The following is a 20,810-nucleotide window of genomic DNA, read 5'->3' as shown; positions in this document are numbered from 1 at the left end:
ACAATTGTCTGAGGGGAAAATTGCGTCTCTGGGAGACACCCCCGCCACCCCCTTTTAAAGACTTAACGTAGCCCGTTGCCCAGGCGGCCAGGGTGGGGAGGCAAGTAGGGCTCTCGGAGGACCCCCCCGCCCTTCCCCCCAACACACACAGGCCGCGACAATTTAACCGGAGCTTCGCGGGCCGTTACAAAGTCTGTTTCGGACGAGGGGCCGCCCTCGGACTGGACGCTGGCGGGGGGCACCTGCGGGGACCGATCCCAGGGCCCCGCGATTTTCCAATTAGCCGAAGATGGCGTTTTATTATCCGGGAGGTTGCTTTCTTTTGTTTCCTCTGCCACGAGCACATGGAGGTAAACCTAGACCTGTCACTGTGGCCCAAAAAAGACCTGGGGGCTGAGGGGGCCTGAGGCTAGGGCAGGATCCAGCCATGCCCGGGGCTCGGCCGAGCAGGCGGGGGGCTGCCGACCGGAGGCTCGGCAAACTTTGGGGACCCAGCCTAAGCAGCTCACCTTTAGGGTATAATAAAAGCGAAGGCGGTTGTCAGGGCGCGCTGGGTGATGTGGAACGCGAGGAGGCTGCACCGCTGCTGCCGCTGGATCTGAAGCCCCGCCGAGCACTGAACGCCGCAGACGTTGAACCCGGGGGAGAAGGCAGGCTGCGGCTGGGCTCCCCCGTCCACGTTTACCTCCTCCCAAATTCCCAGAAAAGGGAACTGCATTTCTGTGGGAGTTTGGCGTAGGGAAAAACGATTTCTGGCTACTGACTTTTTTGAGTAACCTGTTTACTCCTAGAGAGTACATTACGAGTGGAGCAAAACAGAGACCATTTGCTTCTGTGCAATTTGTAACAACTTCCTTAATTGCAAGAAGTTGTGGCGGGAATAGGATTTTATTTCTGTCAATGATGTGAAGGAAAGGGTTCATCTGTAAATTTTGTGTGTTTTTGTTAGGAAAAATGGTTCAGTGCTGTACATTCCCACCACCCACCTTAAAATATATGTTTTGTCGATTTGTTTCCTAATCGGAGCATTGCTAACATTCTTCACGTACTGGGTGAATTTGCTCTCATTTTTTCTGCATTTGAAACTTTTTCACAAATGCACCCTGACTAAAAGAAATATGCGTTCCTTTTTAGGATATTATCACAATAGTGCTATATTTAGTTTCTCTAAGTGTTTACCTCACCCAAAAATACATCATGAAATTGAAACGGATTACCTGTGGCACAGAGCAAAGAGGTTGTGCATATGGAGGATCTTGAAACCCATCGGAATTGGATTATTACTGGATGCTTTGGTAAAGCAAGTGACTAAAATTGGTTTCTCACATTTAGCCTGAGAAGGTTTAGTAAGAGCATTGTACTTCATAGTTCTGTTTCACCTAGATTCTTGTGATCTTGGGGTGTTGTTTGGGGGTGACAAAAAGGGAAAGGTGAACATGGGTAATTGTAGTATTTGGGAAAGGATAATGTTTTCACATGGCACTCTTACACTGGATAACTACTCTGTTTCATGATAATTAGCTCAAAATTGAGATATGGACATCCCCATTTTAAAAAAAAAGAATTTGAACATTTGAAACTGAACAACAAAGTATTAGTCTAAAAGCCTCTTTTGCTTTTCTTTTGCTAAGGGCGATCTGCATTATATCAGGGTATCGTAATTTAAGCAGTGCTGGCCCCAGAAGCTAGAGCATGCAGTAGAATTTGCAGCAGTTGTTGAGGTGCCAGCCTGCAGGTTTGAGGCTAGTACTTTGCATCCCCGACTAAGATCTCTGCAGAGAATTACTAATCGGTCATACTGAAATGAGCTTTGACCTCATTGTTTCAGCTGGAATATCTGACTGCTCACATTTTCCTGCACAACCATGAGTATGGTAAGTCTAGGGAATTTGTACCAGTGCTGTAAGCCAGAAGATTGTCAGAATATCTGAACCCTAGGCCTGGGGCAAGGAATTAATCTGCAAACCATTGGACTGAATGTAAAACATGCTATCAAATATGCATTGCTGAAGAATCACTTCAGAATTTTGGGAGGCCAAATTTTATCCCCCCAGATGAGTAAGGCACATGCTGTCCTCATCTTTTACCTGGTAGAGATTATTTGAGGGGCACTCCATTTAAATCACTAGAAGGCTACAATTAAAGATTTTGGTTGGACTTTGAGATTTGCACAGATGTGTAAGTGTAGTCCAAGTTGTGTCATGTGCTATGATTGCTTTTCTAGTATTTCAGAAATGGGGCTATGAGTTTCTTTCAAAATTTAAGTGTTTTTTTTGTGTGTGTACCAATACATGTCTGAAATTGAATGTGAAATAACAGTGGTGTTGATTATAGTTATTGGTCAATGAAAACTAGGTACATGTTAGGACAGGTACATGTTAGGACAGGGCTTTACATTTTAAACCTGACATAGGAAGTAAATATCTCTTGGGAGTAGCATCATCTTCTATGGCTCAGCAGTGTTTGCTGAATCGTTTAAAAAACACTATTTCCCCAGGTTCTCAAATTTCAGGCTAGAGGAGATAGTGAATCATTGTATTTTTTGACGACATAGCCTTGATGTCTTTGTCATTAATAATTGACTTCTTTCCTTTCTGAGGAATTATGACGTTCCTTTTGACAGTTTTGAGGTTGAAAGAAATTGGTATAGGATTTCAGGATTTAGGCATGTAGGGGGTTGTCTTGATTTTAGAGTTGGATGTCCAAGTATAATAAAAGCACCCCCTGTTCCCAGTTAACATCTCCGTTCTGCATAAATATAATAAATAAATAATAGTAGCTTAGTCTATGCAATTTATTTCCTTAAGACAGGTTTAATTCGAAGTCTGGGCTGATCAAGACTTAAGGGACAGGGACTTTTATGCTATCCTGTCTTTTACTCTTCATAAAATTCCTAGTTTTTACAGTAGCATTTTCACATGGGTTTATAGCTTACTGAAAGTCTAATCAAGAAATCTCCCCTTTTTTGGCTTATTAAAATATTTCATGCTGATGATTGGATATAAAGAAATTCCTTGATAAAGTAGATGGGGGGGCTTTGCCAAGTGGTTACTGTCACTTTAGCTTGTCAGAGAGTGAAACTAAACAGGTAATGAATTTCTATATCATTGATACATGAAAGCTTAAATTGTGAGTGTGAAATTTTGAAAAAAAATTATGTCTTTGATTATAGAAGCTCTCAAACACCATGAAGCATGCATCAGATAGTAATAATACCACACAAAAAAATGTCATATCAGTCAAAGAGGCCCAGGACTGGAAAGATGAGATTGTGAAGGTGGAATGAAAATTCAAAATAAGACCCAAAATATTCAAAATTAGAGTTATTGAAATAGTTTGCTAATGTATTACTTTGAGTCCAATGCAAGGCCAGTCTAGTGAAGCAATATATGGAGAGAAGATAATTCAGGTAATTGATTTTTTTTTTTTTAGGAGCAAGAAATTTTTAGTTTCCTCCTTGAATTAACAGGGTAATTAAACATTTTTTTGTTTCACTTTACTAAAAACCTTGGCCTGACATTACTGAGCATGGGAAATATTGATAAATTTATTATGCTTAGAAATTTATCTGAATGAGTATATTGCAATATTTTTGCATGTACACAAGTGTTACAAATTGTCTGTGCATCTTAGTTATTATCAGTTAATATACCACTGGGTTTAACAGGTGAGTTTGACCCTAATAAAAGCAACCTTTTAATCTTCATTTATTGTAATTTCTTTTTAATTTGTATGGCACCCTAGGTTAGTCTTTTAAGAATTAAGTCCTAATGCCCCAGGGCATCCACTGTGTGTAATAAATTATCTCCTGTGCATGTCTCTGGAGATGATGAATTTGAATTGAGAAAGGCTGCCCTAGACTGAAAGCATCTGGGGGCAGGGACAGTTGGCACAGTGTCTGGTTCATAGTAGGTGTTTGATAAATGTTTGCTGAATAAACAGAACAGCTTTTATATGTTTCACATAAATAATAACTTTTACTTACAGACAGTGATGTTTATAGTAGATTCCTCCTTATGAAGAATGATTAAATGATGAGGAATTCTAGTTAATTGGATGTCTTACTGTGACTTATAATATATTTACTTTGTCTTTGTCCCTATTCTGGCACAGAGCTCCCACAACCCATGGAATGTCTTGTGATGAGAGCAATAAAGGTGTCTTATGTTATGAGGTGACTTTTAGAAAGCACCTTGGGGACTGTCACCAGAGGCACCAACCATGTGATTAGAGTTTATTGACCTTTCAGTGTTACCCCCTGATTTCCAGGGAGGGGAGAGGGCCTGGAGGTTGAGTTCAGTCACCAATGGCTAACGGGTTAATCAGTCATGCCTATGGAATGAAGCCTCCATAAAAACCCAGAGGATGGGGTTTGGGGAGCTTCCAGGTTGGTGAACATGTGGAGAATATCAGAGAGTAGTGTACCTAGAGAGGGTATGGATGTTCTTCCCCTTTACCCCATACCTTGCCCAGTGCATTTCTTCCATCTGGCTCTTCCTAAGTTACATCCTTTTATAATAAACCAGTAATCTAGTAGTAAAATGTTTCTCTGAGTTCTGTGAGCCCTTTAGAAAATTAATGGAACCAGAGAGGAGGTTGTGGCGAACCTCTGATTTAGAGTAGTTGGTCAGAAGTACAGGTCACAACATGGACTTGTAGCTGGTGTCCGAAACCCAAGATTTGGGGGGTTGTTGGAATTTCCAGTTTGTGGCTTTGGTCAGTCAGAAGCACAGGTGATACCTGAATTTGAGACTGGAGACTAAAGGAGGGGGGTTGGGACTGGGCAGTCTTATAATACTGAGCCCTTAAGCTGGAGGATCTGATGCTATCTCTGGGTAGATAGTGTCAGCATTGAGGTGAATTGTAGGACACCTAGCTGGTGTCTGGCCCAAGAATGACCTGTTGGTGTGGGGACATACCCCACCCCCTTTCCACACACACATTGGAGTTAGGTGATTAGAACATAAACATTGGGCTATACTATATATTGATTACAAGTTTTCTAAGTATTAGAATAAATACATCTAATGCCTAAATTAATACTGACCATAGTATAATCTTTTTTAGATGATTATGTTATTTTATGATTTTGCAGTACATTTCATTCAACAAATATTCACTGAGCCCCTGCTCTATGCCGGGCACTGTGGTATGCCCTGTAGACATATTGGTGAGAAAGAAATACAAAGCCCCTGTCTTCAGGAGGTTTAATTGTCATTACATACATGGCTGTAGATATAGAGAACATGGTGATTGCACTATATCTAACACATTTGTGACATACCATGAAACTTGCTTTTTATGAATAAGTTAGTGTGATATACTTGCTTATCATTTGTCTTTCTACCACAAATATAGTATATAATCTCAGTTATTTTCTGGTTGTTAGGATTTCAGATAAAAAGGAATTTGTTGCATTTGACACCTTCAGTATGACCTATACTTAGCAACCATTCTATTGCAAATAGATGCTAGTCTTATCATGTGAACAGTGGGAAACCTATCTAGAAATGAACACTATTACCTGAAATAAGTGTTTATTATTAAATTATTTATTAAATTTGAAAACAAGTTTTGCCTTTTTTTTCCTGATCTGTCTTTTATTGGTTAAGCAACATAAAACTCTGAATGTCTTTCAAGTACCTTATAAAGGTTTACTGTTTGCTCCTTCTGTTTATGATTATTACTCATAATTCAACCCTTTTGTGGGTAATATTGAATGTCTACAAATCAGATAGTTAAGTGCTCTTAATGAACTTTAGCAGAGGTGAGAATTCAGTAGGTGGCACTTTTCATATTGATGTAACTGACCAAATGAGCTTGTTTTTTCACCCAGGTTGCCACTTGACCACCAGCTGGGCAGTGGGTTTGAGGAGGTAAAGGATGGCTTTTGGCTCCTGGGAGAACCTTAACTAACCTCCCTGTGTCTGGATGATAAGAAAAGAACTAGCCCATGAGTGAATTCAAATACTGGTTTGTTGAGTGATGAAAAAAAATCATCAAGGCTGACTGCTTGTCTGACATGGTTGATCAGGTCTCCCAAAGAGGGTGAGAACATGGGACACAAAAATACTATTTTTATCATCAAGGTGATAGTGCTTTATATCAAGGTCTGTAATGGTTTATATAGATTAATTTTATGCATCTGGAATCCTTGGGATTAGGGGGAATTTTCTGGTTGGGTGGAGTGAGGTTCTGGGTTTACATAAGTGAATTAGGTGCTGTCTTCAAATTTATTTCTGTTCACTTAACACTTAACCTTCTTGGCCTGATAGAAGGGAAGATCAGTGGTAATTGTAAAACAAAACATTAGCACAACTGCAGCATATGGTGACACTACTGCAGTTTAATGATGAATGAGCGCCTAGCACTGCAGATATGGGTGTGGGATGCCCTATACCAGTATGTTGGCAGACAGCCTCTCAATTACTGTGGCATATGGATGGATTGCTGATTTGGCTGACTTGATAATCTGTAGTTGATAATGTTGGACCATGGCTATCCCGATTTGGGAGGTTAATCTGTATTTGTGAAAAGCTGATGGTCACTGATTTTTTGCCCCACATATAATAGAACATGCGAGTATTGATGAGGCCTACCCTATTGAAGTAGATTTGTTTTTTGTTTTTTGTTTTTGGTAGGAAAGAAAACGCATTTTTTTTTTAGGTTCATCCATTGTATGTTGTCTTAAAGTATTATGGTAGCTGTATTTTCCTGGTCTCTTCCTCTTTACCTAGGTATTCCTGGAAAAATCAGAACAGTTTTCTTAGTAATGATCTTGCAGCTAGCATAGCATCAAGTAAACAGTAGATGCTCAATAAATACTTGGATTGTTTTGAACTGGATTGATAACACAGTTTGAGTAATAACAGGTGGAAAATGATCAGTTGAGAAAGCAGCTACCAAGAAGCTTATGCATTTCAGATGGGTCAACTAGTAAGGGCATAGCACTGAAAATAACTTCAGTGGATAAAATACTACACTATACTTAATTATAAATGAGAAAAAATATTTTTCATGCCCACTTAAAAAGTAATCAGAAAACATTTAGCATTTACTTGAGGCTGTTTTCTTGATTTGCCAGAAAGATTATCTTCAGTGTCCTCACTTTTCTTGGCCATTCACAGAAAACTATTATTAATATACTGTCCTCAGCTTCTAAAATTGTAAGCAAATTCATATTCTTTTTGTTAAGTACTGTTCATAAACTTATATTTTCTGTTGCCACCAGCAAATCAAATCTTTTTTGAAAAACTAAAGCCACAGTGTTAACTCTCCAAGAGCTGTGTGTATTTTGACTTTGGGCAGATATCATATGAATTCAGGATACCACTTGGATTTTGGTACTGGGAATGTAAGGTACTTTCTTATGCTTGTACCCAGTTGCTATCAGCTGGGTCGATACCTGTAGCAAGAAGGCAGAACAAACCAGAACTGCAGAGTTTGAGGGGTTCAGAAGCAGTTTTTTGTGGAAAGAGCCCTGTTGTGCCATTTACTGTGCAGTTTGGGAAACTGAGTGCTGTAGTTAATATACATCAAAGTGTTTCTGAAAATGTGGTCCTTGGACTACTTGCATAAGAATCATCTAGGATCCTTCTTATAGGCACAGATTCTTCGGCCTCAAACCTACTGATTCCAAGTTGCAGGTGATAGGTCCCAGGAAACTGCATTTTTAGCAGTAAACTGCATTTTTAGCAAGCACTCCAGATGGTTCTTAAGTTCACTAAAATTTAAAAATACCACATATAATACAAACTGAAATACTTTTTGTATACACTCTGTTCACCTATCTGAACTTTACTTTCTTCAACTATAGAATGAAAATAATAATACCTACTTCACAAGGTTGTTGGAAAAATGTTTGGTAGGCTATTCAACACTGTACCAACTGTGTCAGAGGTCCCCCAAACCACTCCGAGGTTCGGTGGTTTACCAGCAGAACTCACAGGACTCAGCATATAGGCATACTCATAGCTATGACTTATTACAGCAAAAGGATACAAACCAAAATCAGCAAAGGGAAAAGATTCATGGGGCCAAATCAGGAGGAAACTGGGTGCAATTTCCAACAGTCCTTTCCCATTGGAGTCTCACGGGTAATGCTTACTAGCAATAAGTTCTGACAACTTGTGTGAAGTGTTGTCTACCAAGGAAGCTCATTAGAGGCTTAGTGCCCAGGGTTTTTATTAGAAGCTAGTCATGTAGATGCTCTCTGCCTGGTATCTGGCAAAATTCTAGATTCCCAGAACAAAAACAGCTATTTAGCATAAACCATATTGTTTGTACCAACAGTTTAGGCACAAGGAGCTAATCTTACCAGTTAGGGTGGGAACCTTCCCAAAATCTAAGTCCCCAGACTTGGTACCACCCTTATGAGCAGGCCTTTTTAATAATAGCAGTCTCGGACCTGCTATGTTAACTCTTTCCTACACAGTAACGTCATGAAATGCTGATATTTTCCAGTGAAGGGAAATGACTTGCCCATGGTCACAAAGCTAATCAGCAACAGAGCTGAGACTGCCAGCACTCACCACCTTCTTTCCATTGCTTTTTGCATATAGCCATTTTCTGGATTATGGGTCATTCCTTTTCGTATTAAATGCAGTCACTATTTGTCACTTGCAGCCGAAGAGCAGCTTGCCTGTGGTAAATTGATGCACCCAGTGGGGGAGCCAGGAAGTATTGATGTTTCTGCCAGGTTAGCGTCAACACTTGCTGGTTTCCTCTCTGGAGCATCACCAAGTTCCTGGATTTTCATTTTTCTGACTCTCAGATTTTTGTTACTGCCCCCACCCCTCCTTGTTCCATCCATTTACCCATAGTCCCAACACTCATTTGCATCATTACTTCATCCCACTGTATACATGACTGGCTTTTAGCTCATAGGCAGCTGATTTAAAAAATCCTTCTGAGTAACACAATTCAAAGAGTGGACATTCTGAAGAATATTTGGTCAAGGATGACAGCATAGGAAAAAATGTCAAGAGAGGAAAAAAAGAAGAAAATTCTTGGGCTAATAAATGAGTTTCATGGCAGCGTTTATAAATATGGTTTTATTCCTGGGTTGTTCTTTGAGTTTTACAGCAATGAGAAACCCCAAGGATATCTCTTTGGTTAGTCTTAAGTTTCATCCTGTTTTTACTGTTATCAAAAGGGAAATTAATAGTTCTTTTATGATTTGGGCAAGGAATAAATCAGGAAATCCTATTGAAAGATGTGGTAATCCTGCAGATCAACAGGGAGCAGAAGCCAGGAGGGAACATTCACAAATTAGTTAACAGCTAGGTAGAGTACATTATGTAAGCTACACCTGTTGTGTAAGCAGTGGGGATGTTCTTTAAGCTCCACAATTAATGTAGTTTGCAATAATATGGATTAAGGGATCTATAATAGAGTATAATTTACTTTGGCTTCTTTTCTGAAAATATTCATATGAATCACAAGCTTCCCTTGAACATTCATACCCTAGTTTGTGCTGTAGAGGTAAGTAAGAGACAGCCTTGCTTTCTGGTAGCTTGCAGTCAACTAAAGACAGGAGACAACACATAGAAGCAACCTCTTCACAAGGCAGTAGATCATCAGTGATATCCTTTTGAGAGGTGCACATAGTAAGTACAGCAGGCTTTCAGAAGAGAGTACTTAATCTCATTCTGGCTGCTGTGGCTGGGGGAGGGTATTTATAGAAGAACTGGATGCTAGAGAACCCAAAGGATTGAAGTTCATGGGATTTTAGTGATGAGCAACCTCATTACAGGAAGAGGCAATTGCCTGAGCGATTGGGCAGTTATTGCTTATGGTATTTAGAGGAGGGGAACCAGTTAATTTAGAAGGCATAGATTCCCACTCTAAATGCAGGAAAAAGACCAAAACCTTGATCTTCAATGCCTTATGTTTGCTCTGGTGAATTTTAGACTTTAAAAAAAGAACACTAAAAATGGATATCAGGTGGCTTTTGGTCTCCAAAACAATAGCTATAAGAATCTTCCCATAGACCCTGTTTTTGAAACCCATGATTTCAGTAATGGTAGCCTTCCGTCTGATTTGGTGCAGGAACAATAAGGCAGAAACTGGGATAGAACAAGCATTTGAGAAATATTTCATGGCACTGCTTCATATATAACTGGTTATTTAGTTGTCCTGCTTACATAATGAGTGCACACTTTCAGAAACCTCTCCATGGGGACAGTGTGGTAGTTTATTATATTGAATACTGGTGGCCATTATTTTAAAGAGCTGGGAATTGGCCTCTTTGTCCAGAAGTACATTCCTTATGGTAACATTTGTATTTCACTGCCACTAGACAACATGGCTCTTAACAGACATTCAAACCTGACCATATCATTGTGCCTTACCAGAGCATGAATTGATTCTTGTTCCCATATAACTAGGCATTACCGCACACTGCCATTACCACTTTTCTTTATTATCATGACAGTCACTCTAGTCCAAGTAATCAGCATCTCTCCTCTTCCATATTTGTTCCTTCTGCAGTCTTCTCTCTTCCAGTAAATGGCACCATCCCCAACCAGTAGCTCAAGCTAGAAACCTAGCAGTCATCCTCAATACCCCCTTTCCCTTTATCTCCCATATCTAATCTCTCAGCAAACCCATTAGGTTCTGCTTCTGAATCAAATCTGTCCACTTCTCTGCATGCCTACCTCTACCACCATCCAAATTCAAGCTACCACTGCCATTTATCTGGACCATTGTAACAGATGATCTTATCCATTCCTGCCCCCTCCAGTCCATCCCCCACACGGCATAAAGAGCGATACAAATGCATACCTGAAAGCCATCAGTGACTTTCTTATGCTCTGGATAACTATACCTGACCTGTCTTAGCCCATACTCTTCCTCACTTTTTTTTTTGTTCATTTCTTAAAATTGAGAAATAATACACCATTTTAAAGTGTACATTTAAGTGGGTTTTAGTATATTCAGTATTTTCTGCAACCATTACCACAACCTAATTCCAGAACATTTCCATCACCCCAAACAAGAACCCCATACCTATTAGCTGTTAGTCCTAACCCTTCCCTCCCCACAGCCCCTGGCAACCACCAGTCTACTTTCTCATCTTTGGATTTGCTATTCTAGACATTACTTGTAAGTGGACTCATACAATATGTGCTCTTTTGTGATCAACTTCTTTCATTTAGCATGATGTTTGAAGCATGTATCAGTACTCATTCCTTTTTATGGCCCTGTAATATTCCACTGAAGGGATCTACCACATTTTGTTTATCCACTGAGCTGATGGGGATTTAGATTGTTTACAGTTTTGGTCTGTTATGAATAGCTGCTGCTTTAAATATGTTTGTATATGTTTTTGTGTTGGATGGGCATGTTTTCAGTTCGATTGGGTATATACCTAGAAGTGGAATTGCGAAGTTATATTCTATGTTTAACCTTTTGAGAGGTGCCAAACTTTTCCACAGCTCTTCCTCACTTCTTCTTAAAAGAAGTTTTAATTGTAGTAAAAAGCTTGTGGTATAAAATTTATCATTTGTAAACTCTAAGTGAACAGTTCAGTAGTGTTGAGTATATTCACATTGTGTAGTGGAGCTCCAGAACTTTTTCATCTTGCAAAACTGAAACTATACCCATTAAACAACTCCTCATTAACAGTTCCTCATCCCCCTCACTCCTAGCCCCTGACAACCATCATTCTATTTTCTGTTTCTCTGAATGCTATTTTGGATACTCATAAATGTAGTAATACCTTATTTTTCTTTTTGTGTTTCCCTTATTTCACTTGGCTTAATGTCCTCAAGGTTCATCCATATAGTAGCATGTGACAGGACTTCCTTTTTAAGGCTGAATGATACTCCATTATATGTATATACCACATTTTGTTTATCCAGATACCCTCTGGTGGACATTTGGGTTGTTTCTACCTTTTGACTATTGTGAGTAATGTTGTTATTAACAAAGGTGTGCAAATTATCTCTTCAGAATCCTAATTTTGATTCTTTTAGATATACACCCAGAAGTGGGATTGCTGAATCTTACAGTAGTTTTACGTTTAATTTTTTGAGGCATATCTGTATTGTTTTTAGCTGCACCAGTTTACATTCCCATCACCATTGCAGAAAGGTTACAATTTCTCCATGTCCTTGCCAGCACTTATTATTTTTGTTTTTGTTTTTGTTTTTATAGGAGCCATCTTATTGAGTATGTGGGTGATATCTCATTGTGGTTTAGATTTGCATTTATCTGATTAATGATGTTTGAGCATCTTATTACATACTTTTGGCCATTTGTATATCACTGTTGGAGAAATGTCTGTTCAAATGGTTTGCACATTTTTATTAAGTTGAGGTTTTTTTTTATCCAGTTGTAATTCTTTATATACTCTAGATGTTAACCAAATATGTTCTTTAATTCCCTAGGTTGCCTTGTTTGCTCTGTTGTTTCCTTTGATGCATGGAAGTTCTTTAATTTTCTATAGTTCCATTTGTCTATTTTTGCTACTGTTTCCTGTGCTTTAAGTGTTATAGCCAAGAAGTCATTGCCAAATCCAATGTCATGAAGCTTTTCCCCTCCATTTTCTTCAAGGATCTTTATTGTTTTAGGTTATAATCCATTTTGAATTGATTTTTGTATGTAGCATAAGGTAAGGGCCCAACTTCATTATTTTGCATGTGGATATCCAGTTTTCCTTGTGCCATTTGTTGAAAAGATTCTTCCTTCAAGGCACTCAATTGTCAAAGGTCATTTGACCATATATGAGAGTTTGTTTCTGGGGTCTCTGTTCTTTTCCATTGCTCTGTTTATATGCCAATACTATACTGCTTTAATTACTGTAGTTCAGTAATATATTTTGAAAACAAAGTATGAAGCCTCCAACTTTGTTCTTTTTCAAGACTGTTTTGGCTATTCAGGGTCCTTTGAGTTTCTATGTGGATTTTTCTATTTCTGTAAGTTTTCCTCACTTTTTGTGTACCATCTGCCACAGGACCTTTGTATATGCCATTTTGCCTGTCTGGTAAACTTCTCTACTTCAGTCAGTTGCCTTAACTCTTACTCATCTCTCAGAAGTCAGCTTAATCATGACTCTCCCAGGGAAGCTGACCCTTATCCTTCCCTCAGACAATGCCTGGTTCCCAGGTTCTCTTAGCACTATGAATGTTTCCTTTATACTCCTATCACAATTGACTTTACATTTGCATATTATATATGTTTGCTCACTTATTTAATATCAAGCTTCCCTCTACATAGTAAGGTCCATGAAGGTAAGAACTGTGACCATTTTTTCTTATCGTTACATGTGCTCAGTGTTTGCTGAGTGAATGAAATAGGATTCCTATCTGTATTTCTAATCTTGTTTTCCTTTTATAATCATAGACTTTGTGGGCTTGACTGAGAGCAGATTGTCCAATCTTTAGGTATCACTGTTGTGTTCACTTTAAAAAATATCTTAGAAATGATACCATTTCCTTGAGGCTCACTTGCTGTGTTTTGTAATATATAAAACATCATATCTCTTTTTATTATGTGTTTAGGTATTTAATATTATCTGATGTAGTTAATGAACAACTTTATATTTGTGAGCATCACCATTGTTGTAGACACATTTACAACATTGATTTTCTTGAGAAATTTTCTTTTATACTTTGAAATACTCTCTATAAATAACAAATGACATATTTACTGATTAAAATGTGTTTTTCATTTTGTCTTTTTGATAACTTTTTTGCCTACGTATTTTACAAATGCTTGTTTTTTAAATTTAAAAACTGTTACATTAAGCTGTATTTTAATGTTATTATTTTTCTGAGTTTATTGCAGTTTTGCTGGGTACCAGATATTCAGACATGATAGTTAATGGTAAGTGTCTCACTTAAGCTCGTATATGAGGGTAGAGATGATCTTATCATCTTATATGGATCAAAATTTGAATGGTTTTCTTTTTATCTTTTTTTTTCATTTACCTTCTGTATAGGCATTTGTGTTCTGTTAGGCTGTGTGCAGCAGTAATTATTCCAGTCAGCAACTTGAATTTACTAGTGCTTGGCTTCATTGATACATTGCAGGTTTATGGAATTGTTTCAGTTGTAAGTTGTCTTTGCCTTCTTAACATTATAGTAACAACTAAAAATAGAATAGTAAGTTTCTGGCACTGTTTTAAGTGCTTTACAAGCATTAGTTCATTATACACATTTACTTATTGTGTCAAGGTCCTCCAGGGAAAACAGACCAATGGGGTAAGAGTGTGTGTGTGCGTAATCACCTATGTGTTTATTTCTTTACACACACATACACACACACACACACACACACACACACACACACACACACACACACATATCCGTTTATTGCTTACAAACTGCAGTCCAGGGCCGTCTGTCTCCTCTGCTCCTAAAGAAGCAAACCAGCAAGCAAGCCAGCCCCTCCCCCTTAAACTCTCAGGTTCAGACACGCCTTCGTTGCCCAGGTAATTACCCATTGACATGGAGATGAACTTCTCTTCATCCCTGAGAAGATGCAAATGCACTAAAGCCAGGCGAGATATTCTGGAAATGTTACCATTTTACCCACAGGTCTGTAATGTTCAGCAAGTCCTAGAACTGGTAAAGGATCTTAGAGACCATTTAGTCATCCAGCTTCTTGATTTACAGCTGAAGGAAATGCACAGAGAGGACAAATGGCTTTTCCAAGATTATCGAGTGAATAGGAGTTCAGAAATGAGGAATTGCAAGCCCAGCTCTGTAACCTATGTCCTCATTTTCCTCTTCTGTGAATTGTGAGGGCTACTGGATCATCTCTAAGTTCTTTCCCAGTTTTAAGTTTGTACTGTATGTTTAGGCTTCACCCGTTGTTTTTTAGTCTTCAGGTCTCTAGCTCTTGATTGCTTATTTGACTATACTCTGCACCAAACTTCAGTTTCTTCTTTAATAGTAATAAGCATGAACTAAATTGACTATACTTTGTGTGGGAGCAATGACAAATTTTAGGAAGTACTGTTTATGCTGTTCTTGGGCTTTTAATAGTGATTGTATTTTTTGGTTTTACACTAACCTGAATGATTGGGGATCAAATGTAGGACCCATGTCTGTTAGTACTATGCTCTAGAATCAAACTCAACTCTGATTATATTAACTTCTTGGCAGCACTAATGAAGGAAAACATTTTTGTTGATACTAAAATATGATGGGCAGGTTTTCTGGGGTGTACCACCATTGTCTTCATTGCCAGTGGTCACCTAATGTTATTTCCCAAAGACACTTTTCTTATCTCTACTCATAAACACAGTTAGCTGCACAATGGTAGGTAGAGAGGCAACCCATGGCTTGGATGAGTGACAGCTGCTAGGTGACAGTAGTGGGCAGTAAGTAAACATTTCATTTGTATATATTTGAGAAGCAGTAGTATGGTGGAGTAGAACTAGGTACTTACTATGTTTATTATAGCCAATGATTCAACCAGAGGATAACAGCCACGGCAAAGGAGCAGTTTAATGAAATGGAACTCTGTAAATAAAATCTATTTTTAAAGTCATAATCATTTTTTATTAATTTAGTTTTCATCAAGGCCTAGGGTCTAACTTATCAGTAGAATATGTACCAAATTATTTCACTCATTTGTGGAGTATAACAACTGAAGCAAAACCAGTACAAACTTAAAACTGGGAAAGAACTTAGAGATGATCCAACAACGAAGCAAAACTCAGACTCTGAGAAAGGACTAGAGGTTACCAAAGGGAAGGGGATGGGGAGGGAGGGAGAAGGGGATTAAAGGGCACTATGATTAACACACATAATGTAGAGGGGTCACAGGGAAAGCAGTATAGCACAGAGAAGACAAGTTAGTGACTCTATAGCATCTTACTATGCTGATGGACAGTGAATGCAATGGGGTGGGTGGGGGGACTTGATAATATGGATGAATGTTGAAACCACAATGTTGCTCATGTGAAACCTTCATAAGATCATCTATCAATGATACCTTAATTTTTAAAAAATCGGAAAAAAAGAATATATATGCCCATTTTGAACTGTAAGACAGTACAATTAAAATATTTCTGTGAAAAGTTAGACATATTACTTATCAAAGATGATAATGAAGGCAGTGTAATCAAAATACAATCAATGAAACCATATCGAAAGATGTATTAATGAATTTATAGAATTCACATTTGGAATTAATAATTTAAGTAGTCAGAAAGTTCGTGTTACATCAACAAATGTCTCTTTTATTCCTAATGTATACCTAGCATTGTGGAAGTTTTTTGAGGTATGGGACTAGAAACTTCTCTGCTATGATGCTTCCACTAAACAACAGTATAGCCTTAGAAAAATCACTTCCTTTTTCAATAAATCATCTTTTTAAAATGTAATAATCAGTACATAAAGAAGAATATGTATAAAATATTTGCATAACAAAATGAACATGTGTGCACCTACCACCTAATATTAGAATTAAACCATTACCAGTATAATTCTGCGTGCTACTTCTTATCCCTGTGCCTCCCCCCAACCCTGTGACCCTTAACTTTATTTCTGTGAATCATTCTGTGAATCGTTGCTTTAATAAGTAGTGTTAGCACACACTGATGCAAACCTAGCTATTACATTAGTTTTCTTATTTTGAGCTTTAGAGAAATGGTATACTGTTTTTTTCCTTAATATTATATTGCGAAGATTCTTTAAAAGATTTTATGTAGCAATAGTTCATCATTGTCACTGATGAATATTTCACTTTGAGAATATACCAGAATTTTTATGTTCTTCTGTAATAAATCTTTAGATTGTCTGCAGGGTTTTTTTTCTGATATAGTCAGAAAAATGTGTCTTTTGGTGTATATTTATAAAAGGGGTTTTCGCCCATCTGTTTGTGTGTAGGATACACATACAAATGTGCATACTCAGGCATATACATAGGAAGACACACATAATGATAGGTCTTGAAATAAGCAACTCTATAAGAAGAGGTAAAGTTGTTCTCTAAAGTAGTTTTACCAATATGCACTCACACTAACAATATCACTTCTATTTCTTCAACACTTGGTATTGTCTGACTTCTTACTTTTACCAATTCTCTGATTCCTGATGAAGTTAAGCATCTTTATGTATGTTTGTAGGCCATTTATGTTTCCTCTCTGAAATAGTTTTTCATGCTTTTTGACTTTTCCTTTGGGTTGTTTATCTTCCTCATACTGATTTATAATTAGGAATCCTTTTCAGATTCAGGATATTAATACTATGTTGGTTATGTTTGTTACAAATATCTTCTCAGTTTGTGGCTTGATAAACAAGTTCTTTATTTTAATGTAGTTGAAAAACTAGTCTGCTTTTTCTTTTTTATAGGGGTTTTAAAGTTTGGCAAATTATATTTTGAGCCTTATTTTTCAGATCTTTAAAATGCAGAGGTTGAACTAGGTTTTCTGTAACAACCTTTTACTCTTTGACATTGGGACCTGAGTAGACTAAGGATATGGGTGTATATTTTCTAACACTGCTGTGTTCTTTTAGTAATCTCTCCCACTTTAAAGTTTCATATTCACTCCTACTTTACTTCTCTTCCAGTTTCCCCAGCAGCTTCCTTCCAGTTTTCTTCAAAAAAGTAACCTGTTGAATTCTGCAGCATCCTAGAGTTTCTGTGTTGAAGCAACGTATTTTTAATTGAAATTTGTATTGAGATAATTACAGATATGTGTGCAGTTGTATGAAGTAATAGAGAGAGCCTGTGTACCCTCTGCCTAATTTCTCCCAATGGTGATATCTTACAAAACTGTAGTGTAATGTCACAACCAGGGTTCTAATATTGATAACATCTGCTGATCTTACTCAGATTTTTCCAGTTAGGCTTCTATTCGTGTGTGTGTGTGTTTCAGTACAGTTTTATTCCATGTGTTGGTTTGTATATCCACCACTACAGACAAAATACAGAAGGAAACAGCATTTTTAAAAAACATCTCCAAAGTGTTCCAGAATGCCCAGTTTGGCTGGTGGCCACAGTTCCAGAGGGCCACCTTAGTTTACATAATCCATAAACAAATTGAGCTGAAATCTTGAGCCTGAGAGATGAAAGGAATTTGGTCCTTGGGTCTGAGGTCCTGAGAAGTCAGTTGGCATGCCCCCAAAATATAATATTCATTTATTTTGAATTGTATATGTTCCTATGAACCTGCATTTGAGACATACAGGTAAAAATTGCTCTTAGATGGTGATACCAGTGAGTCATTCAAATTCCACCTGGTCATTAACACCTGCAAAGTAGGAGTGGAAAGAAGAAATGATAATCCTAAGAAAACATTAAAAGCATGCCAGAATGTGCAGTGGTTTATATCCCCATAAGTAGAAACTTTATTGTCAGGCTGGTAATCAAATACATTTGAAGACTGCATTTATGTAAAGTTGCATATGCTTTAACTCATGTCTACTTCAAAATATCCAAAAAGAAACACTCAATATCTTTAGTGCAGTCATTTGTTCACCCTTTTATTGACTTCTTACTATGTGCCACTATGCTAAGCAATGGGGACGTAAATTCACCTAATGGTGAATAAAACAGAAATGATTTGTGTCTTTACGGAGCTTCTAATCTAATTTACAATTAAACAGTAAGCCAGAAAATATTATAATTACTCATTTTCATAAGTCATGAATAGAAACTGAGATAACAGAAATAGAGTCTGTTTTTGATAAGGTGACTTGCAAGTTACATCTGAGGAGATGACACTTAAGCAGATAACTGAAGGAATGAGGGGCTCCTTCTGCAAAGGTGGTTGGGAATATATGTTGGAACCAGCTTGTTCAAAGACCCTGAGATGGGTAAGATCTGGGCACATTGGGAAACTGAAAGGAGGCTAATAGGCTGAAGGGCACACTCAGTTGGGGGAGAGGGGGAAGATGGCTGTGAACAGGTACAGGAACTTCTGGGGTACTCTTTTGGGAACAGTTGGATCTTCTAACCGGAACTTCTTGAAGCCATGAAGGTGATTTGAAGATGTGGAAGGGTGGTGATTATGAAGTTGTATATTTAATCAGTTCACGAATCTTTATTGAGTACTCTATTATGTGTCAGGCACTATTCTACATGCTATGGATGCACTGGTGAGCAAAACTAAACAATACGCTTTCTCCCCATGGACGTTATGTTTTAATGTGGAAGGGTATTATTAGGGTAATAATAATAAAGGATAAACTGATGTACCAAACCGCTCCATGATACAGTGGCTAGAAAAAAGTAGGTGTTTGTTTTTCTGCATGTAATAGCCCAAGGCAAGGAGGCAGCCCCTATTCAGTGAGATCATTCAGTGACCCAGATTATTGGAGCAGTTTTGCTTTCTTCAGCATTTGTTTTTCAGGTTCCAGCCAGCTTAAAGTAAAGGGGTCCAGGGCAAGCTTTTTTAGAAAAATGACCAGGAGTTTCACACACCAGTTTACACATACCTTTGGAGGAATCTTTTTCACATTGTCCTCCCTTGCCACAAGGGATACTGGGGAAATGTAATTACTAGCTGAAAAGCCAGGTGCTCGAGAAGAAAGAAAGAACAGATTTGGGAGGATGACCAGTACATAGGGAGACTGACAATAAGCAAGAAAATAATTTTAATATGTACACTAGTGGTGATTGATAAAGGAAAAATAAAGCAGGGGAAGAAGACATGAAGTATTGGGGTGAATGCTGCAGTTTTTCATAGGGTGACAAAGGAATGCCTTACTGAGAAGGTGCCATTTGAATGCAGCTCTGAATGAAATTTGTGAGCAGGGAATACCATTGTGACTTCTTATGAGGCCTGCCATAACACAGGGTTGGTTTTAGCATGTCTGAATCTTAGACCTTACTGAAAAGTATTTATGTAGTGGAAAGGCACTATTAAGCCACAGTTTCACTTAACAGCAAACAATACAAGAAGGCCTTCAACAATGACAGGCAGATTGATGAATTATAATGCTACAACCTGGACCGAGGCGTCTGTCTGAGATACTTTGTCTTGGCTCAGATAGATGAAAGTCTTAAGGATGTGGTGACATAAAAAGAATGAAAGTAGATGGAAAAAGATGATGGTGTGAGAAATGAGGCAGAAGCTTCCTCCCAAAACCACATATAATGTGAAAATACAGCAAATAAAACTAATCCTGAAAGAGTGACCAGAAAAAAACTGCAACAGACAGCCTATATCTTGGAAAACAAAAGACCTCACAGAAAAGGGTAAAGTAGCAAAGCCACAATCTGGCAAGACCCAAACACTCCCCCAACCTCAGCTCACCAGCAGAAGGAAGAGAAACAGAGCAGAGAGGGAGTAGAAGCCCAGGACTGCTAAACACTCACCTCTGGAGATCTGCTCCGGGAGCACGAACCCACATTACATGGTGCTCTGGAGGTTACTGGGGCTGGAAAGCAAAGACAGGAAGAATACTTGTAGCCACTGAGATTCCAGCCAATTGTAGAGAACAGGTACTCACAACTGGCCAGTCCAGGACAAAAGAAAAGTGGGCACTTTGAAATATTTCCCAACAGCAAGAGGGCTGTTAAAGAGACAAGGATTACACAGAATTTGCTGCTCAGGAGAAAGGGCAGGTGGACAAAATTATAACCACCACATACAGCCCAGCACATCAGGAACTTTCAGGAGATTCTGGCACTCCATCCCCATCAGGCAATCCAGGACTGAGACCCCACACTGCAGTACACAGCCTGATACTCCTTTGTCCTGGTCGACACTGGTTTGCAAAACTGCTGCCTCCATCATCGCTTCAGACCAGCTGGACAGTGACCCTAGCAATAGAAGCAGAAACTGCAACCAGAAAGCAGGAAGGGGCTCTTTCCACCCTGCAGGGACTGGTCTCCTCACCTGGTAC

At 38.4% G+C, this 20,810-nt stretch overlaps 1 protein-coding gene across 2 annotated transcripts in view; it reads left to right on the top strand.

The window, feature by feature from the left end:
* ATP11C (ATPase phospholipid transporting 11C) overlaps window positions 1-20,810 on the top strand; it is a 204,714-nt gene that overhangs the window by 690 nt on the left and 183,214 nt on the right. Inside the window, exon 2 of one of the 2 annotated variants that reach the window (XM_036888187.2) lies at window positions 13,792-13,830. The exons of the other annotated variant lie outside the window; for it this stretch is intronic. Coding sequence (XP_036744082.2) covers window positions 13,828-13,830 — 3 coding nt within the window. The 5' untranslated portion in view covers window positions 13,792-13,827. The remainder of the gene's footprint in view (window positions 1-13,791; window positions 13,831-20,810) is intronic. 2 annotated transcript variants of the gene reach the window in all.

This window comes from Manis pentadactyla, chromosome X (genome assembly GCF_030020395.1).
Source record: "Manis pentadactyla isolate mManPen7 chromosome X, mManPen7.hap1, whole genome shotgun sequence".
Taxonomy (NCBI): Eukaryota; Metazoa; Chordata; class Mammalia; order Pholidota; family Manidae; genus Manis; species Manis pentadactyla.
The sequence above is the reverse complement of the archived record's forward strand: the minus strand, read 5'-3'. Positions and strand labels throughout refer to the sequence as shown.